Below are 21,656 nucleotides of genomic sequence, written 5' to 3' on the forward strand. Positions count from 1 at the left end.
TGATACAAAGGCTTTTGAGGTGATAGTGACACAAAGCAGATCAAACTCTTGGCCCAAAGCACACAATAGTCTTTTGCCCCAAAACTTCAACACAAGAAGTTAACAGGCCTATTCCCTGAGCCAGGGATGTGACCTGAACCTATGGAAGGCTTTCAAGTCCTCAAAAAGCTTCACAGGAATTTACTTATTCAATTAAGATGATTGCTTCAAAGTGTCAAGAACACAAAACCAGTTAAAAACTACACATTGGTATAAATTCACTTAGTTGTAAAAATTTTGTGATGCTAAACATAGAGTTTATCCAAGAAGATTTCTTTCTACAAAAAGAAATTCTGTTTTTTTCAGTAATAGTTCATAAAAAGGGGAACATCTGATGAAGTTGTGTTTGAACAGCAGCAGTTCCAAACTAAAGTGGAGCAGTTTTTAACAGTTTTGGGATCAGTTTTTGACTTAAACGTGAAAAAACACTGTTTCTGGAACATGTCCTGAAAAAGTTTGGAAAAATAACTCAATTTATTTAGCTGTGCATTTCCCTCTCCTCACCTTTTTACAGAGCATTACCATAAGCTTGCAATTTAATAGTACTGACAGAGACTTCTCTTTTCAGTAGTTGCTCAGACTACAAAGCAAACAGTCTCAGCCAGATAACAATCCAGTAATCTAGCAAAATCTAGTAAAAAACACATCCAAGCATGACCTTTGCAAGTTCATTTTCAAAATCCAAAACTGAAGCATGTTAAAAACAATGAGTTGCAAAACTCCTTAATTGTTACAAGAGAAAAAAAAATTTAATTTCCTGCAAGGAAGTTCCACAAAATTAAAATACCAAGGTAAAAACAAATTTATAGAAGTGAAGGGAAACACCTGGATAATTTATTTACAAAAAAATTGTCCCCAAAACACAAAATCTTCATTTGCGAGCATTTTAACAGATTAGCCACAAATATTCTCTCCATGTTAATACAAATCATTTTGATAGATGAAAGGCACATTACTATTAAATAGTAATGGAATAGATGCTGTGTGAAAATAAGATAATGCACTTTCCCAACATAGTTTCACAGGAACGTTCTTCTCTTTGCTGAAAGGGGACTACACCACATACACTGACAAGTCTCTGAAGAAAAGAAACACAAAGATAAAAATCGAGGCTTGTGTAGAGACAGAAGTACTAATATACTGCTCTGAGGTTTCTTTGGACAGGAGGGCAGTCTTCACATCATCACAAATGATACACATGTACTACAGGGCACTTCAGGAACTTTTCAGGCTACCCACGCAACTGAGTTTTCCTTCCACTGACCAAACCATTGCAATTACAAACAGCTTTGCTTATGGCAAGCTGATATTCATCCACGTGACAGCTCTGTTCATGTTCACCCCAGGAGCTGTCTCACTGGGGTGTTCTCCAAGTTGTTAATAATCCCTTCAGGGGGAAAAGCATTTGTTCACTACTTTCACTGCAGACAATAATCCAAGCTAGTATGAATAAAATTACTTCCTTTGGGAAGTACACATGCCGGCAAGAGTAATCCAACTATTTTAAGTGCACTTGATCACAATGCTAAAATATATACACATACAAATATGACCATTAATTGGCCTATATTAGCAACAGCAGCTCTATCTGCCAACTACCACTGGGAACCAATCTTTGAGATATTCCTTGTCTTGTGGTAGTGCGAGTTTAGCCAGAGATACTTGTGTTCCAAGAGGTAGATGGATGCTTCCAGTGAGAATAAAAAAAACAGAGGAAGTAAGAGGGAGTGCAGATCTCAGTCAGGGATGACAAATGTAAAGCAGAGGAAACAGCAGAGCCATTTCACATTGAGACAGCTAGTAAAAACCTTCAAAGGTTACATAAAAGCAACATCACAAATACACTGCCAAGTTTTATTGCTACATGCTAATACTTTTAATTTCAAGTAGTTTCTTGTTAGGTTCAAGTCAATCTCAAGTTTGCTCTTAATATAGCAATGTCATTCACCTCTCCCTCAGATATATTGTGTGATATTTTAATGAATAGAACAACTTAGGTCTATTTACTAAGATGAAATGAACTTTGTTTTCAACAACCTACAAATTACTCTGGCAAATTAGTCTATTAGTGAAAGCATAAAGAATTTAAACTCCTAAGGTGTGAAACAGTTCTTTTTTTAAAAAACAAAAGTAGCAGGGTTATGTAAAATCTTACCATTTCTTTACTTCAGCAGCTTTCATCTCATAAACTGCTGCCCAAGTGAAGTGATAACTAACAGCTGCCTACTAGGTATGCTGGCCAAGAAGGCATAAAATGTTTTTCTTATTTAGCCTTATTAAATACACCCAAAGATTTCCTAAAATAGTATGCTAATTGCACCAGCTTTTGCAGTTCTACAGAAAGCTCTATTCACCTTGAAAGCCCACCTCTTTCCAAAGGATAACTGCTTTCAAAAGGTTGAGTCCTCAACTCAACCTCAGTCTCTACCCCCTCTGACATCTGATCAATGATGAGCGTATGGAATCACTGAAAACAAAATGAAAACAGAATTAAGCAGATCTTAAATTGTAATATTTTTGTTAAATAAAATACCAAGGGAACAGCTGTCAGTCTCTCAGCCTTTAAGTATGCCCGTGACTTGTGGCACGCCCCTCTGCTCACACAACAGCACAATGTAAGCTTCCCTGATAAACCACCATTAACCCAAGGACCATTTATTGCAGTTCCTCAGCAGATGTCTCCATACTTCTGTGTAACTGTGAGCAGGGGACACACAGGCTTGATTCAGGAAAAGCACTGCCTATTGGAATGCTCTTCCATACACAGGCACCAGAGCCACAGTCAAAGAGGAACCCTATCAGTAAGAGGGTGGCAGTAAATGAGGACTAGGTAGGACACAAAGACCCTCCACAAACCCCTGACTCCACTTCATCCCTTGGAGCCACAGTAATTTCTGTTTCTGTGGCTATAAATTACTAAACTACTCAAAAATCACTTGGAGAAAAGTCTCTTAGGTTCAATGCTACAATCAGTTAATCCACTCCCCACAGATCAGCCACCACAAGAATGTAAAAAACATTCTTCCTAAAGAAGCCTATGCTGACACAACTGACCAAGGATAATAAATGGGCGAGAATCTTTTTCCTACATAATCTGTGGTTACCTTTATAATCAGATCAAAGAGAAACTCCACTGAAAAAAAGATAATCAGCCATTCTCGTAATAGTCATAACTTATCAGGCACTCTTCTTCTGTTTGATGTTTGAAAGCATGTTTATATCTGTTGCTTCTGTATTTACATGACACTTGTCCTTCTATCTTAGTGAAAAATTTCTATCCCTGTGGGCTACACAAATCAATCCCCCCCCATCAGCAGATGTGGACCAAGTATAAGATGATTTAAGTTTTCAAAATTCCAAATTACAGTAGTTACAATAAAAAAACAGTAGTTTCCCTAACATGTCAGTACAGCTCAATTTCTCAGTGCAGCTAAATTTCTATAAAAATAACACTAGGTCAACAGAAATCTTCATTTATTTCCAAGTGTTCAAATTGTTACTACACATACGCCATTTAACTATTTTTTATTTGAACATTAAGGTAATTACAGTTGCAGGGCTCATATTTCCAGTGGCCTCTCCTCAGAAGATACCACCAGAGCAAAACATGAAACATTCCACATGGCTAACAATATGACATTTGAGTTACCAGAATTACAATAATTTTTTTTTTTTTTTTTTCTAACAGATCACATAAGTACATAACTGGGGCATTTCCTTTAACAGAAATATCAAAATTAGTACTGCATTTGTTTATTTTCAATATGAACATCTCCACATACGAGCAACATGGTACATGACAGTTTGATTATCACACATACAGTACTTTGGCAGCTCTGTGACATTTTCCCCCTAAGCTCCACAGTAGGTTTAATTTATAAAACATATTGCTAATATGCCCTGCATAAACACAAAGAATAAAATGCATCTTTCTTTTGTCACTTCAACGGGAAAGGGAGCAGTGCTCTTATCCCAGATTACACAGCCTTGTCATACATGCACAATTTTCTTCCATGAACACTTCTAAGTGTATCCTAACTAATATTTTTTCTGCAAGAAAATAATCTTTATTTAAAAAAAAAAAAAAATCAGAATTTTCTTCTCAAATTAGAAAGACTACATCCATGGATGACAAGACAAATCACTACTGTTTATTTCAAAATAATACTGAATGTGTCAAATTTTTATCAAGGTTACTTGTATATTATTGTCTTACAAGCACATAAGTTGCCTGCTCAATTCATCCCCTTTTGAGTTCATTTGTGAAACTGACTGGTTTATTTAGATACCTACTAATAACTAATAGTTCGTGCTTAACAAATACTAATTTCTTTGAACACGTCTACCATGAATTTCGACAAGAGAACTAACCACTGTAATAAAGTTTTTCACTTCACTCTCCCCAAATGAATGATTTTAATTCCCCACCTTCCTGAACACAATTATACTGTACTCTGATACACAGCTGCCACCCAGTGACCTATTACCACAGTAATCTAAGTGAGGACAATGTTCCCTCTAATGTAATCATGCACTTTAAAGTAGCTACATGAGAGTTTTAAAGTGGATGAAATCTGGTTGCAAAATTTCAGATTTAAAGGAACAAAATCATATATACATACTGCAATAACAAATATCTAGAACTTGTCTATAGTGATATGAAACATTTCATTCGCTCACTTGTGATATTTTAGCAGCTATTTTGTATTTATTCTATTTGGTCCAAATAGTCCTCCGTGATGTTAACAGTCACTCAGAAAAGAATGTTGTGCCCAAAAACGTATCTGCTACCACAAACATCTCTTCAACCTTTTATTCACCCTCAAGCAATTCTTAAAAATTTAAGATTTCCTGAGCTATAAAAAAACCAGATCTTAATTTATTTGTAATACATCATATTTGTACAAATATGTAATATTTGTAATACATACTTGGTGAAGTCACCCATTTAATACCTATTTGCATTGAATTATGAACTCTGCAGCACAGGAACAGCCTGTGTATGGCACTTACAATCATGTCTGCAATAACAACTGTACTAAGATGTTCCATAATTAAAAAATGTTTATCTATACAAAGTTTAGAGCCTACAAGTACTTTATCATCAAATGGGAAAATTACAGCCAAACTAATTAGGTCGGACATTCACTACATACTACATCTCGAAATGTCCATTTTGATGACATTGTTTTATCTTCTTGCTTCGGTTAACTGAATTAAGCGAGAAAATGAACTCATATCCCCAATTCCATTTCTTCACTATAGTAATTACGTGCCAGCTAACTTTGGTCTTTAACCAGTAACTTCCATTCTGGTGTGCCCCTGAACTCGCCAAGTTCTACATCGTATCTGTGACTCGGTGCCGCCAGGAAGCCCTTCCAATGGGGCGGCATCCGGTCTAGCAGAGCTTCCACAGGGCAGAGGCTTTTCTTACCAGAGCAGTACCAGGGCAGGCAGCGTGGAAGGGGCAGGAACATGGCAGACTGACATTTTGGCTGCAGCAGTTTTAACCCTGTTTTACTGCTTAACCTGTGTTACAGTCTAATTTAAGCATCGTTGTTTATGCAATACTCTCAAATGAACAAAAGCACTACAAAGACAGGTCAACTGTTCCTTTTCTACAGAATAACTGGTTAGTATCTGTTCCAGAATGAATTTAATGCAAACCTTGAGAAAGGTACTAACTAAATAATCCCATTTGGATCTTTTTAAATACTGTCTTACTCTGAGGTATATGTCTATTACTGTAAAAGTTTATGCATCCCATCTAGAATTCATGAAAAAAGGCTATTTGTATTTTCTAGGTCAAGCAAGCTATAGAAAAATGGGAAAACTAGCATGTATTTTGTGTTCAAGTGTTATCGTTTAGCTTAACACTTCATGCAAGTAATGCAAAAAAAGCTATATACTCAAGACTGTTTACATCTGAATAAATAGGGTAAATTAGCAAATACAGTATTGAAAACTATCTACAAAAATGTGTTTTCCCCAGTATTCACTGTTTGTATCAAGTCTTAAAGCAGAAAGCTGCAGGGTAATACCAAAGAGAATGTAATTAAAAAAAAAATTAAATTGAGACATTTTAAGAAATCTCAGAAAATAAATTTGTATAAACTATGAACTAAACTGAAACTAGGCCAATGACTAAAGCTATTAGGTGGCCTTATGAGCAAACACCTTCAATTAAAAGGCCATAAACAAGTATGCTTTACATATTACTTGATTTTTTTATTTTACACCATGGGGTGAAAGCAACACAATTCCTTTTAGTAAATTATACACAAATAGCCTCACTCAGAATACACTTTTAATGCACATAAAAAAAGTATTCATCTTACAAATTGTTTTGCAATCCAAATATACAATAGCTTGGAAAACAATATTTTAGAAAACTAAAGCCAATGTAAAAAGACTGCTTAATACAACTACATGATATAAGTGTTTGTATGGCTCTGTCTTTAGAGTTTTCTTACTGCATCATCAATATCAGAAATCTGTTCCTTCAGCTGATTCCACTGTTCTGGATTTAAAGAAATACCTGAAATGCATTAAAAATAAACACTTAGGACAAAAAGAAAATTGTGGTGCAAAATTTTCGAGTAATTACTATAAAGGCTACTTTCATACACAGTCTATGTCATAACTATTAATGCCCGAGCTACCTTAACAACCATCTTAGTTACAAAGTGAAACTGCTCACTTCGAACCCTTCAATTTAACTTCAGGTTATCTCCAGACAAGTTTACATTGGAAAGAGAACGTGTGTAACAAATAATTTTGCAAGTATTAGGCTAAACACAAGAAGTGAAATATAACTCTAGCCTTACCAGAAGGCAGTACAAAAGCCCTGGATGAGAAGTAGGAAATCATTCATATTCCTGCTGGCTCTCAAGAGCCATACCTATGTGGACTGATCTTCAATGCACTTTTGAGGTACTAATATTCTGGGTTTCCTCCTCCCCTTTGTTTCTCAAAGCACTGTAAATCACACATACTACAAGTAACCTTTTGGAGAGACTCTATTCCACTCGCTAACACTTACAAACCAACCTAAGTCATTTCTTCTTCAAGTTCACTAGTTTCCAGTGACATTCAATTCATTCAATAAGTACCCCACAAACCATCTCCTCAGATCTGAATTTGTTCTCATCTTCCTCAAGCTTGAGTTCAGGCACATCTTTCATTTGTGCTTTAGTCTCCTCATTCTTCCCCTATAATCTCTCTCTGCCAACTGAAGAATGCAGGCTCACAAGGCTACCTTTCATACTTTCTCCTGCCAAGCTCTTCTACTATTTATCCCCATTCTACTCCCTCAGTGATCAGGTGTCCTTCATTGCTTTCTCCCTGTAGGTGGAGCAGGGCCTCAAAACAGCTGAAACTCTGAATTCCATTTTTTGAGTTCATAACCCTTTGTTTCCCTTTTTTTCCCCATCAGTGTCTTATCAAGGCACCACCAAAATTTTAAGCAGCAAGTAGTATGCATGGAGCTTTACTAAGCTGTTTTCCACCAGCCTTTAGTGTGAAGATTGCTTTTCAAACACAGGTCAGGTGTGCTAACCATTACTAGGGGACCAAGCATCATCAAAATGTCCCTCAACCACACACCAGACAAACAGCACAAAGTTCAGACCTGCTGCTTGAAACACCCTGACAATTATTTAAAATGCTGTTATTTATTTTTCTGTCTTATTATAGTATATCAACTACTTATACTGGTTTTAGGATAGCTAAAATTGCGAATGCATTATTGAAATATTAGGCTCACATACTGTATCGGACTACTATTAAATTTTATCCCAATAAAATTCAGACCCTTTTGCTGCATTGATAAACATTTCTGCCTACATCATGTAACTTTTGTCACTAGACCCGCCCACCAAATCCCATTGTAGTTTGCCACTCAAAATGCATATGCTATTGAATTCCACCTCAACACAGAGCAGGGTAAAGTCCTTATAAATTTATCTTTTTTATTAACTAACAAGCACTCCAAAACAAGGAACGTTCCTGTACAACACCAGTACACCTGTTCATGAAAACCTGCTCTCAGTGGTTATTCAAGAAATGTAGAAATGCTTCTCAGACTTTCCAAATTACTGTTCACTGAGTTGCTGCATAAGAATGTAACACACCGTAAGAATGTAACAAGCCTTATGCTGATTGTACACTAAATGACTTCAAACTTTGCAGCCTCCCAGTACAGGAAGGTCAGGGAGGGACTTTTTACAATGGCAAGAAGTGACAGGACAAGGGGAGAGTGGCCTCAAAATGGAAGAAGGTAGATTTAGACTCGATATTAAGAAGAAATTCTTGCCTGTGAGGGTGGTGAGGCCCTGGCACAGGTTGCCCAGAGAAGTTGTGGGTGCCCCATCCCTGGAAGTGTTCAAGGCCAGGCTGGATGGGGCTTTGAGAACCTGGTCTAGTGGAAAATGTCCCTGCCCATGGTCAGAATGAGATGGCCTGTAAGGTCCATTCCAACTCAAACCATTCAATGACTCCGTGAATCCCCAGGGCAGAATGTTTCATACTTACCCCTTTCATTGATGCAATTTGAAAACTATTAAAAAATAGACTTTTCTAAGAGAAGTAACATAACATTAAGCACTGCACTATTCCTGCAACTGTCCTCACATCCTCATCTTGAGATGCAAAAGTTCTGAAAGTGGTTCACCATGAGGGCTTGCCATGACAAGCAACTATCCCAAGCAGCAACTAAAGGTACAAGAGCTTGTGCTGTGCTGCAGATTAGAAACTTGGTACCACAGTCTGACCACTTGAGATACTTTTCCCTCTATTAAAATCTTCACTTTTGTCCTCCAAAATTAGTCACACTAAGTGTTTTGCTGTTTTTAATCAAAAATTTAATAGAAACTGAAGGACCTGGTTGTTTTTAACAAAATTAACATCTTATTAAAATGATCAAATCTTTTCAGTGAATTTTGAAATAAGAAATCCAATTGTAATGTAATAAATTGTGTTAACTACGTTAATCAATTGGGGGGAAAGTATGGCTATGTTATGGCCATGTTTATAAATCCTCTACCAAATTTGCCTGTATTTGATGCCTTGCTTTCCATAAATCATGGAGGATCTATTTAGGAAAACAGATTCAGGCAAACAAACTCACTTTGCTCTTACTTATAATCTACAGATTAAACTAATTCTTTTTTAAAATATAAATTATAGGAAAGTAAATACATTACTCTAAAATTATCATGTAGCATCAAAGAATAAAAATATGATACACAAATTTCTACTGCAAACCCAATGTTTTAACACAAAGTAACATCAAGCAGAACAATACCTTTTCTGCCAGGCTTCATTTCACCTTCTTGATCCATCCAATATTCTCTAATATCAATTAAGACTTTTCCTTTAAAGTCCCGAACACTGACATACCTCATTTTGCCAATCTGTCAAAACACACATAAAGGTCTTTTAGGTATTTTACATATTACAGCATTCACTTTCCCCAGCAGCATTAGACTCTGACATGTGACACTGCACACAGCAGCTTATTTTAGACACCAGAGAAACAACTAGATTAAAAGCTTAATTCAGAGTAGTCAGTAGGCTAATAAGCAACGACTTTAAACTAGTTGAGCAGGCAATGCTCAATGCAGAAGTAGCTCTCCCAGAATAAAAATGTCTGTATTCTTTACATGCGTGTTTCTTAGAAAAGTCATGAATTTACTGTTTTCTGAAACAAAATTTTCCCTTTGTTTCCAGCAGCTGTAAGCAAAGACAGGAAAAAGGGACCTCTACTCCCCAATGTAAATTTTAATCCATTCCACATGTACAGAAAGCAAATTAGATATTCACATGCGATGTCTGCCAAAAAATCCTCCCTGGTAATTGTGGGGCTTTTTTTTCCTTTTTTAAACACAGTAAATACAGATGGAAATAAAAGCCACATACTCTCCCATGCCCAATCCCAAATCCTCACAGCTACTTCACTGTACCAGGTGTTCCAAAAAACCATTCAGATTTTTTAAGTTTACCAGCATGTAGTGTATTATAAAATGACTCTGAAATTCCATAATTTCTGCACCAATGTCTTAACTGAATTACATGGGCTCCTTTTTTGTTTATTCAGGTGGGGGCAGGAGTCAGGGGGAGGAAGAATCAAACCAACAACTACACGATACACCACACATTTAGGCTTATTAAAAATTTTCCCAAATATGATAAAAAACCACTTATTTACATAAATTCAAAGTACAAGGTGAATTGGAGAACCAGAAATTAGATAACAAAAACACAACCAAATAAAATTTCTCACAATGCCTGTAAGAAATCCTTAGAATTTTGCATACACCTTCTGGATACATTTTACAAAGAAAGAACACATTCTAAAGTGAACAATTTTAAAATAAAATATTCCTTCCTGATAAAACATTACCTTTCATTTTCAACTTCCTTTATCTATGCATCTTGCATTTTGATACAAGTTAAGGTAGGGCCAAACACTAGCATTAAGTCTGATCAGACTGACTGGAAAACTCTCCAATCGAGAGTTTTCACAGATGTTAAAGTCATATGCTCTTACTTCAAAAAGTTGATACAAACACAAACACTTTTATGTTTGCCTAAAGAAACTTTTCTTCTTATGCAGATCATGCTACATGGCTTCTTAAATTGACAATAAAACAATTAGGACATATCTAGATAAGGTAAGTTCTGAAGAACTTTTCCTACTTCAAAGCATCTCGTTCATTAAAATGAACAAGACATTACAGTTTATAAGACAGTATTTTTTGACTGATTAAATGCTTTCACAGTACTACAAATTTAACATTCAAAAATAAAGTACAATGTCATGGCAGTTTAGCTCTTTCAGACCAAACCTGGCACCAGGCCCAAGCCCCTCAGCACCGCTGGCAAAGAACATCCTGAACAGCCTACCCGAACAACATTTCTTGGTTTTACCCTTTAACGCTTCACTAACTTTTAAGGTCACCTCTAAGAACAGCTTCAAGTAGCAGCAACTCTGCAGCACCTTTTTTTCCACAGCTGTTGAAGAAACTTAGTGTATTGCCAAGTAATTCCAGGTTTGTCTTAAGAAATGAAATCTAACATAATTACAGCAGCTTAAAGCTGCAAATACAGTTAAAGTGTTTAGAATGTGATTTGCAAAGACTGTATGTCTCAACTGAACTACAGTAAGGTGAGGAGAAATAATGCAAAGTTCAATTTACTCAGTCAGCCTACCTTAGATGGAAGCATTTCTATATGAAAATCCTGAAATGAAGATTTCATATCACTGTCTAGATTTCAGATGAATGATCACATTAAATTTTGAACAACTTATGCAAAAGCTATGTTCTATGCAAAAGCTGCCACCACCAAAACTATTAAATAGGCTTCTAAAGTACAGCCCCAACAAACACCTAAGGTTTAAAACCACAACCAAAATCTAGATTTAAGTAAATTGACATTTCTTGATACTTAGCTACCTGCAATTCTGGTACAGGTTCATTTCTGAACAATTCTTTTGTTATGCAGCAGCTGATAGTCCTGGAGTAATTTCACTGATTAAGGTATTTTTAGATCTCTACAAGCACAGTAGTGTTCCAAGAGCTGCTGTGACAGTTTTGGCTGAGGTAGAGTTTCACAGTGGCTGGCATCAGGTCATGGACTGGATTTGTGCTGAACACAGTGATGATAATATAGAGATGTTCTCGTTCTGAGCAGGGTTTACACAGGGTCAAGGCCTTTTCTGCTTTTCCTACTGCCATGCTTGCAAGGAGGTTGTGAGTGCATGGGAGGAGACACAGCCAGGACAGGTGATCCCAACTGACACAGGGATATTCCATATCATATGGCATCATGCTCAGTATATAAAGCAGGGGCAAGAAGGAAGAAGGAAGGTACACGCTTGGAGTCTTCCCAAGTAACTGTTACACGTGATGGAGCCCTGTTTTCCTGGAGACGGCTGAACATCTGCCTGCCCATGGGAAGCAGTGAAGGAATTCCTTGTTTTGCTCTGTTTGTCTGCAGCACAAACAGAGTATGTGAGGGAGTGAGTGAACAGCTGCTGTCTGGGGTTAAACCAAAACAGTAATATTGACTTACAGTAGTGCAGTTACTGCAGTTCAACCTTAACAGGTCCTAAGATTATACTGCTCTACTGAATTACACGAATTAAAACCACCATTTCCAAGTCTGTGTCTTAGAATAAAATGTGCTGAACTGTGTTTCACTTTCCTTCACAGCTATGCAACTGACTTCCTCTACGAGCTTCAGCGAGCACCTTCTTCATCATTTTTCCTATTTCCAGATTTTCTGGACTAAACTGTACACAACTGTGGAAGTAGAAACAGCAAAAAAAGCTCCTTTCGTATATGTATAGCATTACAAGGAACACAATGAAGACTCCTGGAAACAGTGAGATCTGTCATACAGCAAGTTGTTTGTGAAATGCACCAGTGACCAAGTTTCATAATTAATGTGCTAAACCAATCAGTTTCAGAGCATCATACATTTATATATTCACCTTCTTTCAGGAGCCTATGATAAAGACATTACACCTGGAAATCAAAGAACTTATCTATCTCAAGTCAAAAAGCAAATATGATCAAAACTCCAAAAAAAAAAAAATGGGGTGAAGAGTATAACACACAGGCAACTTTTAAGTAACAATGTCAGTTAAATGCATGATCATGCAATGTGGTTCCACTGTGGGTGGTCATTAATGCATCCTGACAAACCTTATCCAAATCAGGCATAGGTAGATGATGTGATTAGTCAAACTAACCAAAGCACATGGTGCAGAGCTCAGGTTGGATTGAAGCCACAGACAGGAATCTAATGTATCAACACTAAACCCTTCCACACTGACATGAATAACTCTAGTCCTTAGGGCCTCTACTAATACATCACACAGGAGAGCAAGATAAATTTCTGCATGCTAACTGCACACAAATCCTCCAACAAACTGCAAAGTATACTAGGCTACCTATAAAACCTAAAAAGGCCAAGACATGTAAATACATAAAATACACTTAGTCTCTTATATTGAATTAATTCTTTTCTACTTACATTTATACTATTCTTAAGTACTTGCAAAAAAAAAAAATTCGTTACGGCAACAATCTCAAAAATATAAAATGTAAATATTTATGAAAATGTTGAATCTTCTGAATACAGCAGTCACAATGAGCTCTATATTAAGGCAAGCTATATGCTTTAAGAGCACAGCCTGAGGGTGCAGAACAACAATCCTCTGAGTTTCACATCATTTGAAGCCACTCCCACACACAATATGGACACCATAGAACTTGTGTCTATCCTAGGAATGCTTTACAGCCTCATTTCCATGAACTGACACTACACTTGCAAATTATACTGTGGAGTCACTTCCACATCAGAGATCATGTTACTGCCGTGGGAGAGAAACTCTCCAGAAAGGAGAGTTTCTAATATTTTTAAATCAAAACTGTATCTAAAAAATTTACCACATAACAGCATCTTATGGCACGCTCTTCTAAGTAGGGGGGAGGGAGGGGTGGTATTCTCAGACCTACTATAGTTCTATTTATACACTGCAACATTTACATCTTAGGAACTGCACAAAAGTTGATGTAGCTCGAAAAAACTGACAAAGCTTCATATAACACAAGGAGCAATCTAAAAATTTTCTTGTTGTTGATTGCCTGAAAGGTAGGCAGACTGAGCAATACTGAGGTTTTAGGTCAAGGTGATATTCAAATATCTGTATTATACTCAACACCGGAAGAACCATGTTCTTTTCAGACTAATAAGAGTCCTCTACTGTCTGTTTTTAGTAACTTTTTATTATCTTAGGTCAGAAAGGTTTCAAGAAACCAGAGCACACAAATACTTTCATTTTTATTTGAAAGTGCCTGGCTGTTTTTGCATCAGGGGAACACTAAAAATTTTAACAGTGTTCTCCAAGGCTGGAATTTCTGAACTTGTTATAAACATAGCATGAAGTTTATACATAGTTCTTTAGAATTCTAACTGCAGCTCACCTCATAAGGTGTAGAATTCACTATCTCACTTTTCCTACAGGTTCAAAGCATGCCCAAGCAGAACTAAAAATATTATAGACTTCCTTCAATAGAGAAGTCCAAGCATTGCCTTTAAGTGAAGCTCTCCCTCCTAAACACAAGCAGAGGAAAGTGCGAATTGGGACACTAAAAATCACAGTATCAGGTAGGCAGGTCTTCTCTCTAGATTTTCTTTACCCATATTACTTTACACAGCCCAGAATCATTTAATTTAGCTTACTCCATGCTTGGGCCACCTCACTAGACACATTTCCCATACCCTTTCACAAAGCTGAGAACTAAAGTCTCACAAATTTATATTCCTTTTCAGCCAGCTAATCAGAGACCTTTAATAGGTCTTGATCCATGCCTCTAAAACAGGTAATTCTGAGCTACGTATACTCTTGCACACGTCTCAGCACATGCTGCTACTGCCTCGGTCAACCCTGGGAACTCAAAGACTCTGAATTCACAAAGGCACCTTTCTACTGAAAAATGTACATTCCCCCCATCTTAAAAACAGGGATAATGTCAAAAATTACTATTATTATGGATGTTCAGCAATAAAATTCTCCATCACAGAATAAAGTAAGAAGCAAAACTTATTCCAAGATGCTGTCTTATCACACAGGAGCCCCGTTGTCCTTGACCTAGTTAGATAGGAATGAAGAGTCCACGCTTTGGTTTCCAAGAAGCTTCTTTCCCAAGAGCCTTGATTAAAAAACATTTCCATGTAGAGACAAACCTGATGTAATATTTACAGTATACTCTTGGTAAGTGCTGTATTTACTGACAAAATGAGTACCCAGAGCTAGCACGGGCAAAGTCAAGAGGATTAGATCAATTGCTGCAACTCAGATTCTTTTACTCAGCTGAAACCTGACCATGCACTTCTGAGCATCTCATCTGCATGCGAGCACCGTAATCCCCTCCAGCCAAGGATTCAGGAGACCAAGACTATGCTGCCAAGAAATTCAGATCACCTCATAAAATTTATACTGAATATGATGTAACATGTTACCTTGACCAGGCTCTATGAGTCATCAATTTTACCTGAAACATATTCTCGTCTCTGTTACTGCTTTGCTTAGAAGAAGCTGCACCTTTTGAACTTTCACCAGTCTTTTGTTTCTTTACAGGTTTTTCTGGAGCTGCTTGCTTTTTCCGCTTTGCCTTGGACCAAGGAAAAAAAAAAAGAAAAGCATGAGCCACAACTCACTTTACAGTACAGAAAAGTTTACATTTTATGTCACAAGCTATTACTAAGCAATGCACATTATCACCTTCCTGCTGTGAAGGCAGGACTCCAATACTGTACATTTAGACTGGAATCAAAGAAATAAAACCCTTCACATGAGCCTAATTCTGTTCCCAGTGAAGTTTACCATAATACTTTGGCTATAAAGAGAATTTAATCAAATCAAAATACATTTCAAAAACCCTTCTCTTTCTGCACAGTGAGACTGTCAGCTAAGTAGTTTTAATAAAAAAAATAAGTCTGTGAGAAATGGCACTTTCCCTTCCACTGAGTGCAATAAAAAAAGCAGAACAGTTTATGACTCCTCTAAAAAAAGAAAACAAAACTGCAGAAGATAATGATTAAAGGACCTGGAAACCACCTCCATCACACAACTTTTTTTTTTAATCAGCATCCAATCTCTGCCTGCAGCATGATAAATTAAACATGTTTTTAAAACATTCAGACAATATCATCTATAAATCAGGTTAGTCAGATAAGTCACAAAGTTACTACTTCTACTCATGGTTATATAGTAACCATGCCCCCCACCTCAAAAGAAAAAAAAAAAAAAGAGTAATAGCAACATACCGAAAATTAGTCTCACCTGCTTGGATCATGTTGTGGATAACCACTCTGAAAAAAACTCCACCCTATTGCCCACTAGAGCAGGTTGTCAGACTGTCTTTTCAGGAATACAATTCCCTAACAAAAAAAATCACCCCCAATTTTTTTTTCTCTTAAGGTCTGATAGAACACCTGATTTGCAAGGTACAATTAAGTCACAACTGAAGCAACTCAGTAAATCAGACCAAGCCCTATAAAGTACTACATTAAAATACCTGATGTCTGCATTACGAAATAGCATTTCTTAACAAGATAAATTCACTAGTTTTTTCTAGTTTTGCTCGTAATCACTGATACATCTATACAAGCTCCTAAATTAACTAACTATTAAAAATAAACGAGAACGTTCAATTTATACATTTAGAATGGCCATGTTCAAATTTATCAATTCAAATACATTCAGGTTGGCTCAGCTTTTAAGTGAAAAACTAACAGATGGTATTACTGCAAATAAAAGAAAATTAAGCAGAGAAAAAAACACGCAAACAAGATAAGCAAGTGACACAATGGAGCACAGGATAAGATTTTTGTTTAAGAGAACTAATCAAGATATTAAATTGGTAGTGGTGGGTGTGGACACGTCCTCAAAATAAATCTAAATTCTTGCCATCAGGGCAGCTTATAAAGAAGACACAAAGCCGTAAAGAATTCCAGTAACCTTGTGATTATATCTATCATATGGAATGGCATAATAAAAGCAAAATGCAACTTAAAAAACTTTTGCGCAGGGTAAAAAGCATGTAATCCACCCAACCTTGGGAGAGGGGTTGGTTTTTTTAGGGGTGGGGAGGAAGAGAGCTTTTTTAAGTGTCCCATGAATCACAGGGAATGATAGGCACGTTGTGACATAATGCTCACCTAATTCCTTAACCCCAGCCTGAAATAAATGTGTTAATGCAGTAATAAACTGAACATCATGTTCACCTTTTTGTCAACTTCACTATCTGAATCACTGGCAGATGAGCTTGAAGATACAAGTTCCTTTGATTTAGGCATTCTGGGAAGAGAAAAATAACATGAGAACACTACATGAGGAATACATCCCATTATGGCTGGAAAGCCATCTTCAAACCTGTTTGTACTGGCTCCTCTTAGTCAAAACTCTCCTAAAGACTTTCCTGCCATTTCAAGTAAGCTTTAATACACACTGCAGACGCAATATCAAACACTCTTCCCTCTTGCATCTCTTCCCCTTTTTACTGCAACTGTACTAAATGCAGTAAATGGTTTGGCTTCTGAACCGTTTACACGGTTCAGAAAAATTTTTCACAAGTGTCATACCCACCCAGACATGGCAAAGACCACGATGTAAATAATATAATATAATACTGTCCTCCAGTTAAACCCCTTATATGACATTCACAAACATAGATCGTTAAGGTCCTCGCATTGTCTGTACTCTGACATGGGCATTTCACCCAGCTGGATTCGCAAGCAATGTGCTGCATAATTGTCACACATAAAGATGAAGATCCCACCAACAAAACAGTCTTAAAAGCACCTCAGTTACAGTGAACCACAGCACTGCAATTAATATTTCCACGGCACCTTCAACACATCAGTCACTAGAGTCTATTCATTTGCCAGACAAGCGGGCATTCAGCTTTCCTTGAATGCGTGCTGCCAGGTGTGCTCGTACATCACTCTGGTATGCAAACATGTGGTTAGATGTAGTGGTTGCACATCTTCCCTCCTACTAGTGACTCTTTGTAATGAACCCACAGCTTTTTTGTTCTTTCAGAATAAAAACAGGCATCCTAGAGAGAAACTGTGATATCAAACACGGCTAGGAAAGGCTAACCTAATACTAAAGGACATCTTAAAGCGTTGTTAAACTGGCAGTGAAAAAAACCCACATACGCAAATTAAAAAAAAAAAAAAAAAAAAAGAGTCCAAATAATGGTAATGAATCAACGTGGTTCTAAAGTAGAGCAAGACCTGTGGTAACAGCTTGGAGCACTGCGATGGAGGCTGGAGCACTGCACAGGATACGGGGTATGGGGAAGCACACACAAGCCACGCTGTAAGATGGAGGCAGAAGAGCGCTGGAATGGGACAACATGAAAATAAGCACAGGGATGACACTGAGTCTGGAGAGCCAAACGATGGTGCGCGGGGATGACCCCAGGGGTCCGCGCGGGAACGAGGAAGGGACAACATGGAGGAAGGTGTGGGCGGAAACCGGAGGAGAAGGCGATGCGGGGCGGGAGGAGCCCCCCGGGAGGGGCCGAGCGTGAGGAGACACGATGGGGCCGGCGAGGAGGGGGGTAAGGGCGACGAGACGGGCGAGAGCGGGGTAGGTAAGGAAAGGAGGGAGAGCCGGGAAGACCAGGTAGGCGGATCCCAGCCGCCATTTTCCTCCCCTATTCCTCTTTTTCCACGGCTCCCGCCGCCCCCCGAGGAAAGGACACTGAAGACCCGACCAAGGATGGGGAGGAATGGGGCGAGGACACCCAAGTGCTCCCGGGACAAGGCGGCAGCGAAGGGGCCGCGGGTCACCCGCGGCGGGGGGGACGAGAGGGCAGCACGGGCGGAGAGCGGCCGGGGGTCGCCGGCGGGCCGGCTCCGCTCCCGCTCCCGGCGCGGGCGGGGAGCGCCGAGAGGCGCCATTTTCTCCCTCCCTCAGACCCTCCGCGCCCCCCCAGCGTGGCAGCTCCCCCCGGGCAGAGGCGGCCTCTCCCCGGCGGGGCAGCCCTCCCGCAGGGCACCGCGGGCACTCGAGGAGTGCGGGGCGGCCGCTCGTCGGGGCTGCCCCGGGCGGTGCCGTGGGGGGGGACCCGGCACTCACGTCCTGCTCCACGCGTGGCTGCTTCGCACCGCGACACGGGCGGAACTGACGCGCCGCGGAACGCCCGCCCCGCGCCGCTCACGTGGGGAGGGGGGACGGGGACGGGGGCGGCTTTAAAGGGGACGCGGGGCCCTTTGTCCCTTTTGTCGCCCGTTCGCGACCCCGCCGAGGGGGTCCCAGGGGTGGGAGGGGAACCTCTACGGAGCCACGGGACATCCTCCGCTGGGAGAGAACCACAGGAATCACAGGATGTGCTGAGTTGGAGGGGGTCCATCAGGATCATCGAGCCCTGCACAGGAGACACCAGAAGTCACGCCGAGTGCCTGGGAGTATCGTCCAAACGCTTCTTGAACTCTGTCAGCCTTGGTGCTGTGATCGGTGCCCTGGGATCCTGTTCCAGTGCCCAACTACCCTCTGGGTGAAGAACGTTTTTCTGATGGCAAACCTAACCCTCCCCTGACACTACTTCAGGCCATTCCCTCAGGTCCTGTCAGTGGTCACCAGACAGATGGGTTCAGTGTCTGCCCCTCTGCTTCCCCTCATGAGGAAGCTGTAGGCTGCAATATACTTTAGGGAGAATTTCTCCACAGAAAGGGTGACTAGACATTGGAACGAGCTGCCCAGGGAGACAGTGGATTCACCATCTTGGGGGAGGGAGTGTGAGGAAAGACTGGATGTGGCACTCGGTGCTGTGATCTAGTTGACAAGTTCAGTCATAGGTTAGAATCAATGATCTCAGCATCCTTTTCCAACCTAACTGATTGTGTGATTCTGTGAAGAATCCTCTCAGTGTCCTCCAGGCTGAGAAAAATCCACAATAATTAATAAATGGCTGGTTTTTTTCACACACTGCAGCAGTTCCTCGATGCCGCCTGGGCAGCGGCGTGAGGCGCCGTGGCTGCAGTGGCTTTGCATAGCGAAACCGCGGCCCTGCCACGCCTGGGCTGCCCTTAAGAACCCCTTCTGCTACTTCCCCTCCTGCCACCACATCCGTCTCCTGCCACGTGTGACTTGGGCCTCCTTCTCTCCCTGCACAGCTATATTGATGGGGACCATGGAGCATCAGGGAGCTCACCCTGCCACCCACCTCAGGTCTGAAGCACTGGGGACTGAAGGTCAGAATAGTCTTAGCAACTCTTTTAAACACCTACTTTTTAAAAGACTCCAAGCAAAAAAAGAACATGAAAACATACTGACAATCTTGCCTTTATCTGTGCTGTGTTTACGCTGTGATGCATCCCACATGCCCTGCCAAGGACTTGAAGAGGGGCTGTAGGCCGAGTTCATCTAAATGATTTCTGCTTCTGAGACACCCCAACATGGAAGGGAGGAGAGGAAGGGGCCCTCTGCCCTCAAGCTTTGTGAGAGGAGACGGAGCAGCCTTTGCAGACTGTAATAGGCCGGTCAGAGCACAAAGTGGCTTCATGTTGTGTCCTCTGTGTTATCTACTCGGGCCTCTCAGTTATGATGAGATTTAGTAACATTAAAATACGGCCTCGGGTAACACAACTTCACACTAAACTAACACGGCCTGTTACCATTTGCTTATCACTGTTTGCAACAATGGGTCATGCAGTTGTGTTGTGAGCATGGCAAGGTGACAGTGCTTCAGACACAAATTACCAGTTTAGTTTCGTCCATTTCTCATTGTTACTAACTCTAGACCTGTGGTTGTGCTACCACATAGTGCAAGCTTTTTGTGAAAAGTGCAAGCAAACCAGAAGAAATAGGAAGTGAACTGTGTTTTCAATCCTAGCTTCCAGATGAAGATGGTACAGGCAGGGTGAGGTGGTAGCTGATAGGCCTCTGTAGTTTCAATTACAAACACCTATTAATAAAGTGTTTAAAATAAAAAGTCTTTGGCTTTTTTTTTAATTACATCATGGGCAAACATCATGTTTCAAGAAGGGATAATTCCACCAAATTCCGCATGAGCAGCTGAATGTTTCTGGAAAAGTACTTGCAGGACATGGGCAAAGAGGTTTTTAGAAAGGATCCACGAGGTCCTTATAGCCCTCACCATGAAGTGATTCAAAGGAATCGACAGACAAACAGATTGTCCACCAAAGTACCTTTATCCACCTCAGTGGAGAAGACACAGGGTTAACCCCACAGATGTGACTTCTGCCTTTCCGCATTTTCAGTGAGTTTATATAGCAGTTTTATCACAAATGCCATACACTCTTACATTCCTATGGTTAATAGCTGATAAACTAAACAGTTAAGCACACATTACAATAGCATTCTATTTTACTTAGGCCTAAGACATGTTTTCTGGCTTTCTTGATAACACCTGTCTATGTGCCTAAAAGCAATGGTTAGTTACCTATCTATTTCTCCAAGCCTGTGTATGTGTTATTGAAGCAACGGTTAGTTAACTATCTGTCTCTCACACAAGGGCGGTTCCCTATTTGCAGCTAGCAGTTTTGAACATTCGTTAAAATTTTCTAATTTGCTAAGTCACACTAAACAGGGCCTGCTTACGGTAATTACAATTACAATATAAAGTTGACAATTCCTTGTTTCAATGCCCCCTTTTCTCATCCTGTTGCAAATTTTTTTGCAAGATCTTGTTTACAGTCCATAAGATATGTATTTGTTGGCCAATGGTTCGATCCTCCACCACATCCAAAGATTTCTGATGGTCAGGGACAAAGCCATAGGAATCAGTATTAGTACCAGATGCACTAAAAAGTTGAATAGTTGAGCTGCTGTTGAGGATTTTAGCTTCTCCCATCCAAGGAAGACATCCCACCAATGGTGTGCTCTGTTTTTGGTATTTGGATTCTGATCTCACTAATTTTGAAGACACTATGTGAAGGGCTCATTATGAGGTTTTCATGGACCTTTTGTACTAAAGCTTCAATATCTGGGTGATACAGCATCTACTTCAAAATTCTAGTGTCCATTCCAATCTGTAACTTAGGAACCTCATTATACAACATATATTCAT

At 39.6% G+C, this 21,656-nt stretch overlaps 1 protein-coding gene across 2 annotated transcripts; it reads right to left on the reverse strand.

Annotated features, from left to right (window-relative positions):
- Positions 1-3,496: 3,496 nt before the first annotated feature.
- On the reverse strand, positions 3,497-18,780 carry SUB1 (SUB1 regulator of transcription). Of its 2 annotated transcripts, none has more exons than XM_050328961.1 (5): positions 18,704-18,780; positions 16,840-16,912; positions 15,105-15,224; positions 9,344-9,452; positions 3,497-6,577 (listed from the first exon to the last, which is right to left on the reverse strand). In XM_050328961.1, exons 2-5 carry the CDS (start codon positions 16,909-16,911, stop codon positions 6,498-6,500), a joined length of 381 nt encoding a protein of 126 aa, XP_050184918.1. In that variant the 5' UTR covers position 16,912; positions 18,704-18,780; the 3' UTR covers positions 3,497-6,497. The 2 variants fall into 2 exon arrangements, with proteins under 2 accessions (XP_050184918.1, XP_050184919.1); XM_050328962.1 differs by lacking the exon at positions 18,704-18,780 and adding an exon at positions 17,854-17,960.
- Positions 18,781-21,656: the final 2,876 nt, after the last annotated feature.

The sequence above is a fragment of the Myiozetetes cayanensis genome, unplaced genomic scaffold, assembly GCF_022539395.1.
Source record: "Myiozetetes cayanensis isolate MyiCay16 unplaced genomic scaffold, myiCay2020 scf4, whole genome shotgun sequence".
In the NCBI taxonomy this organism is placed as follows: Eukaryota; Metazoa; Chordata; class Aves; order Passeriformes; family Tyrannidae; genus Myiozetetes; species Myiozetetes cayanensis.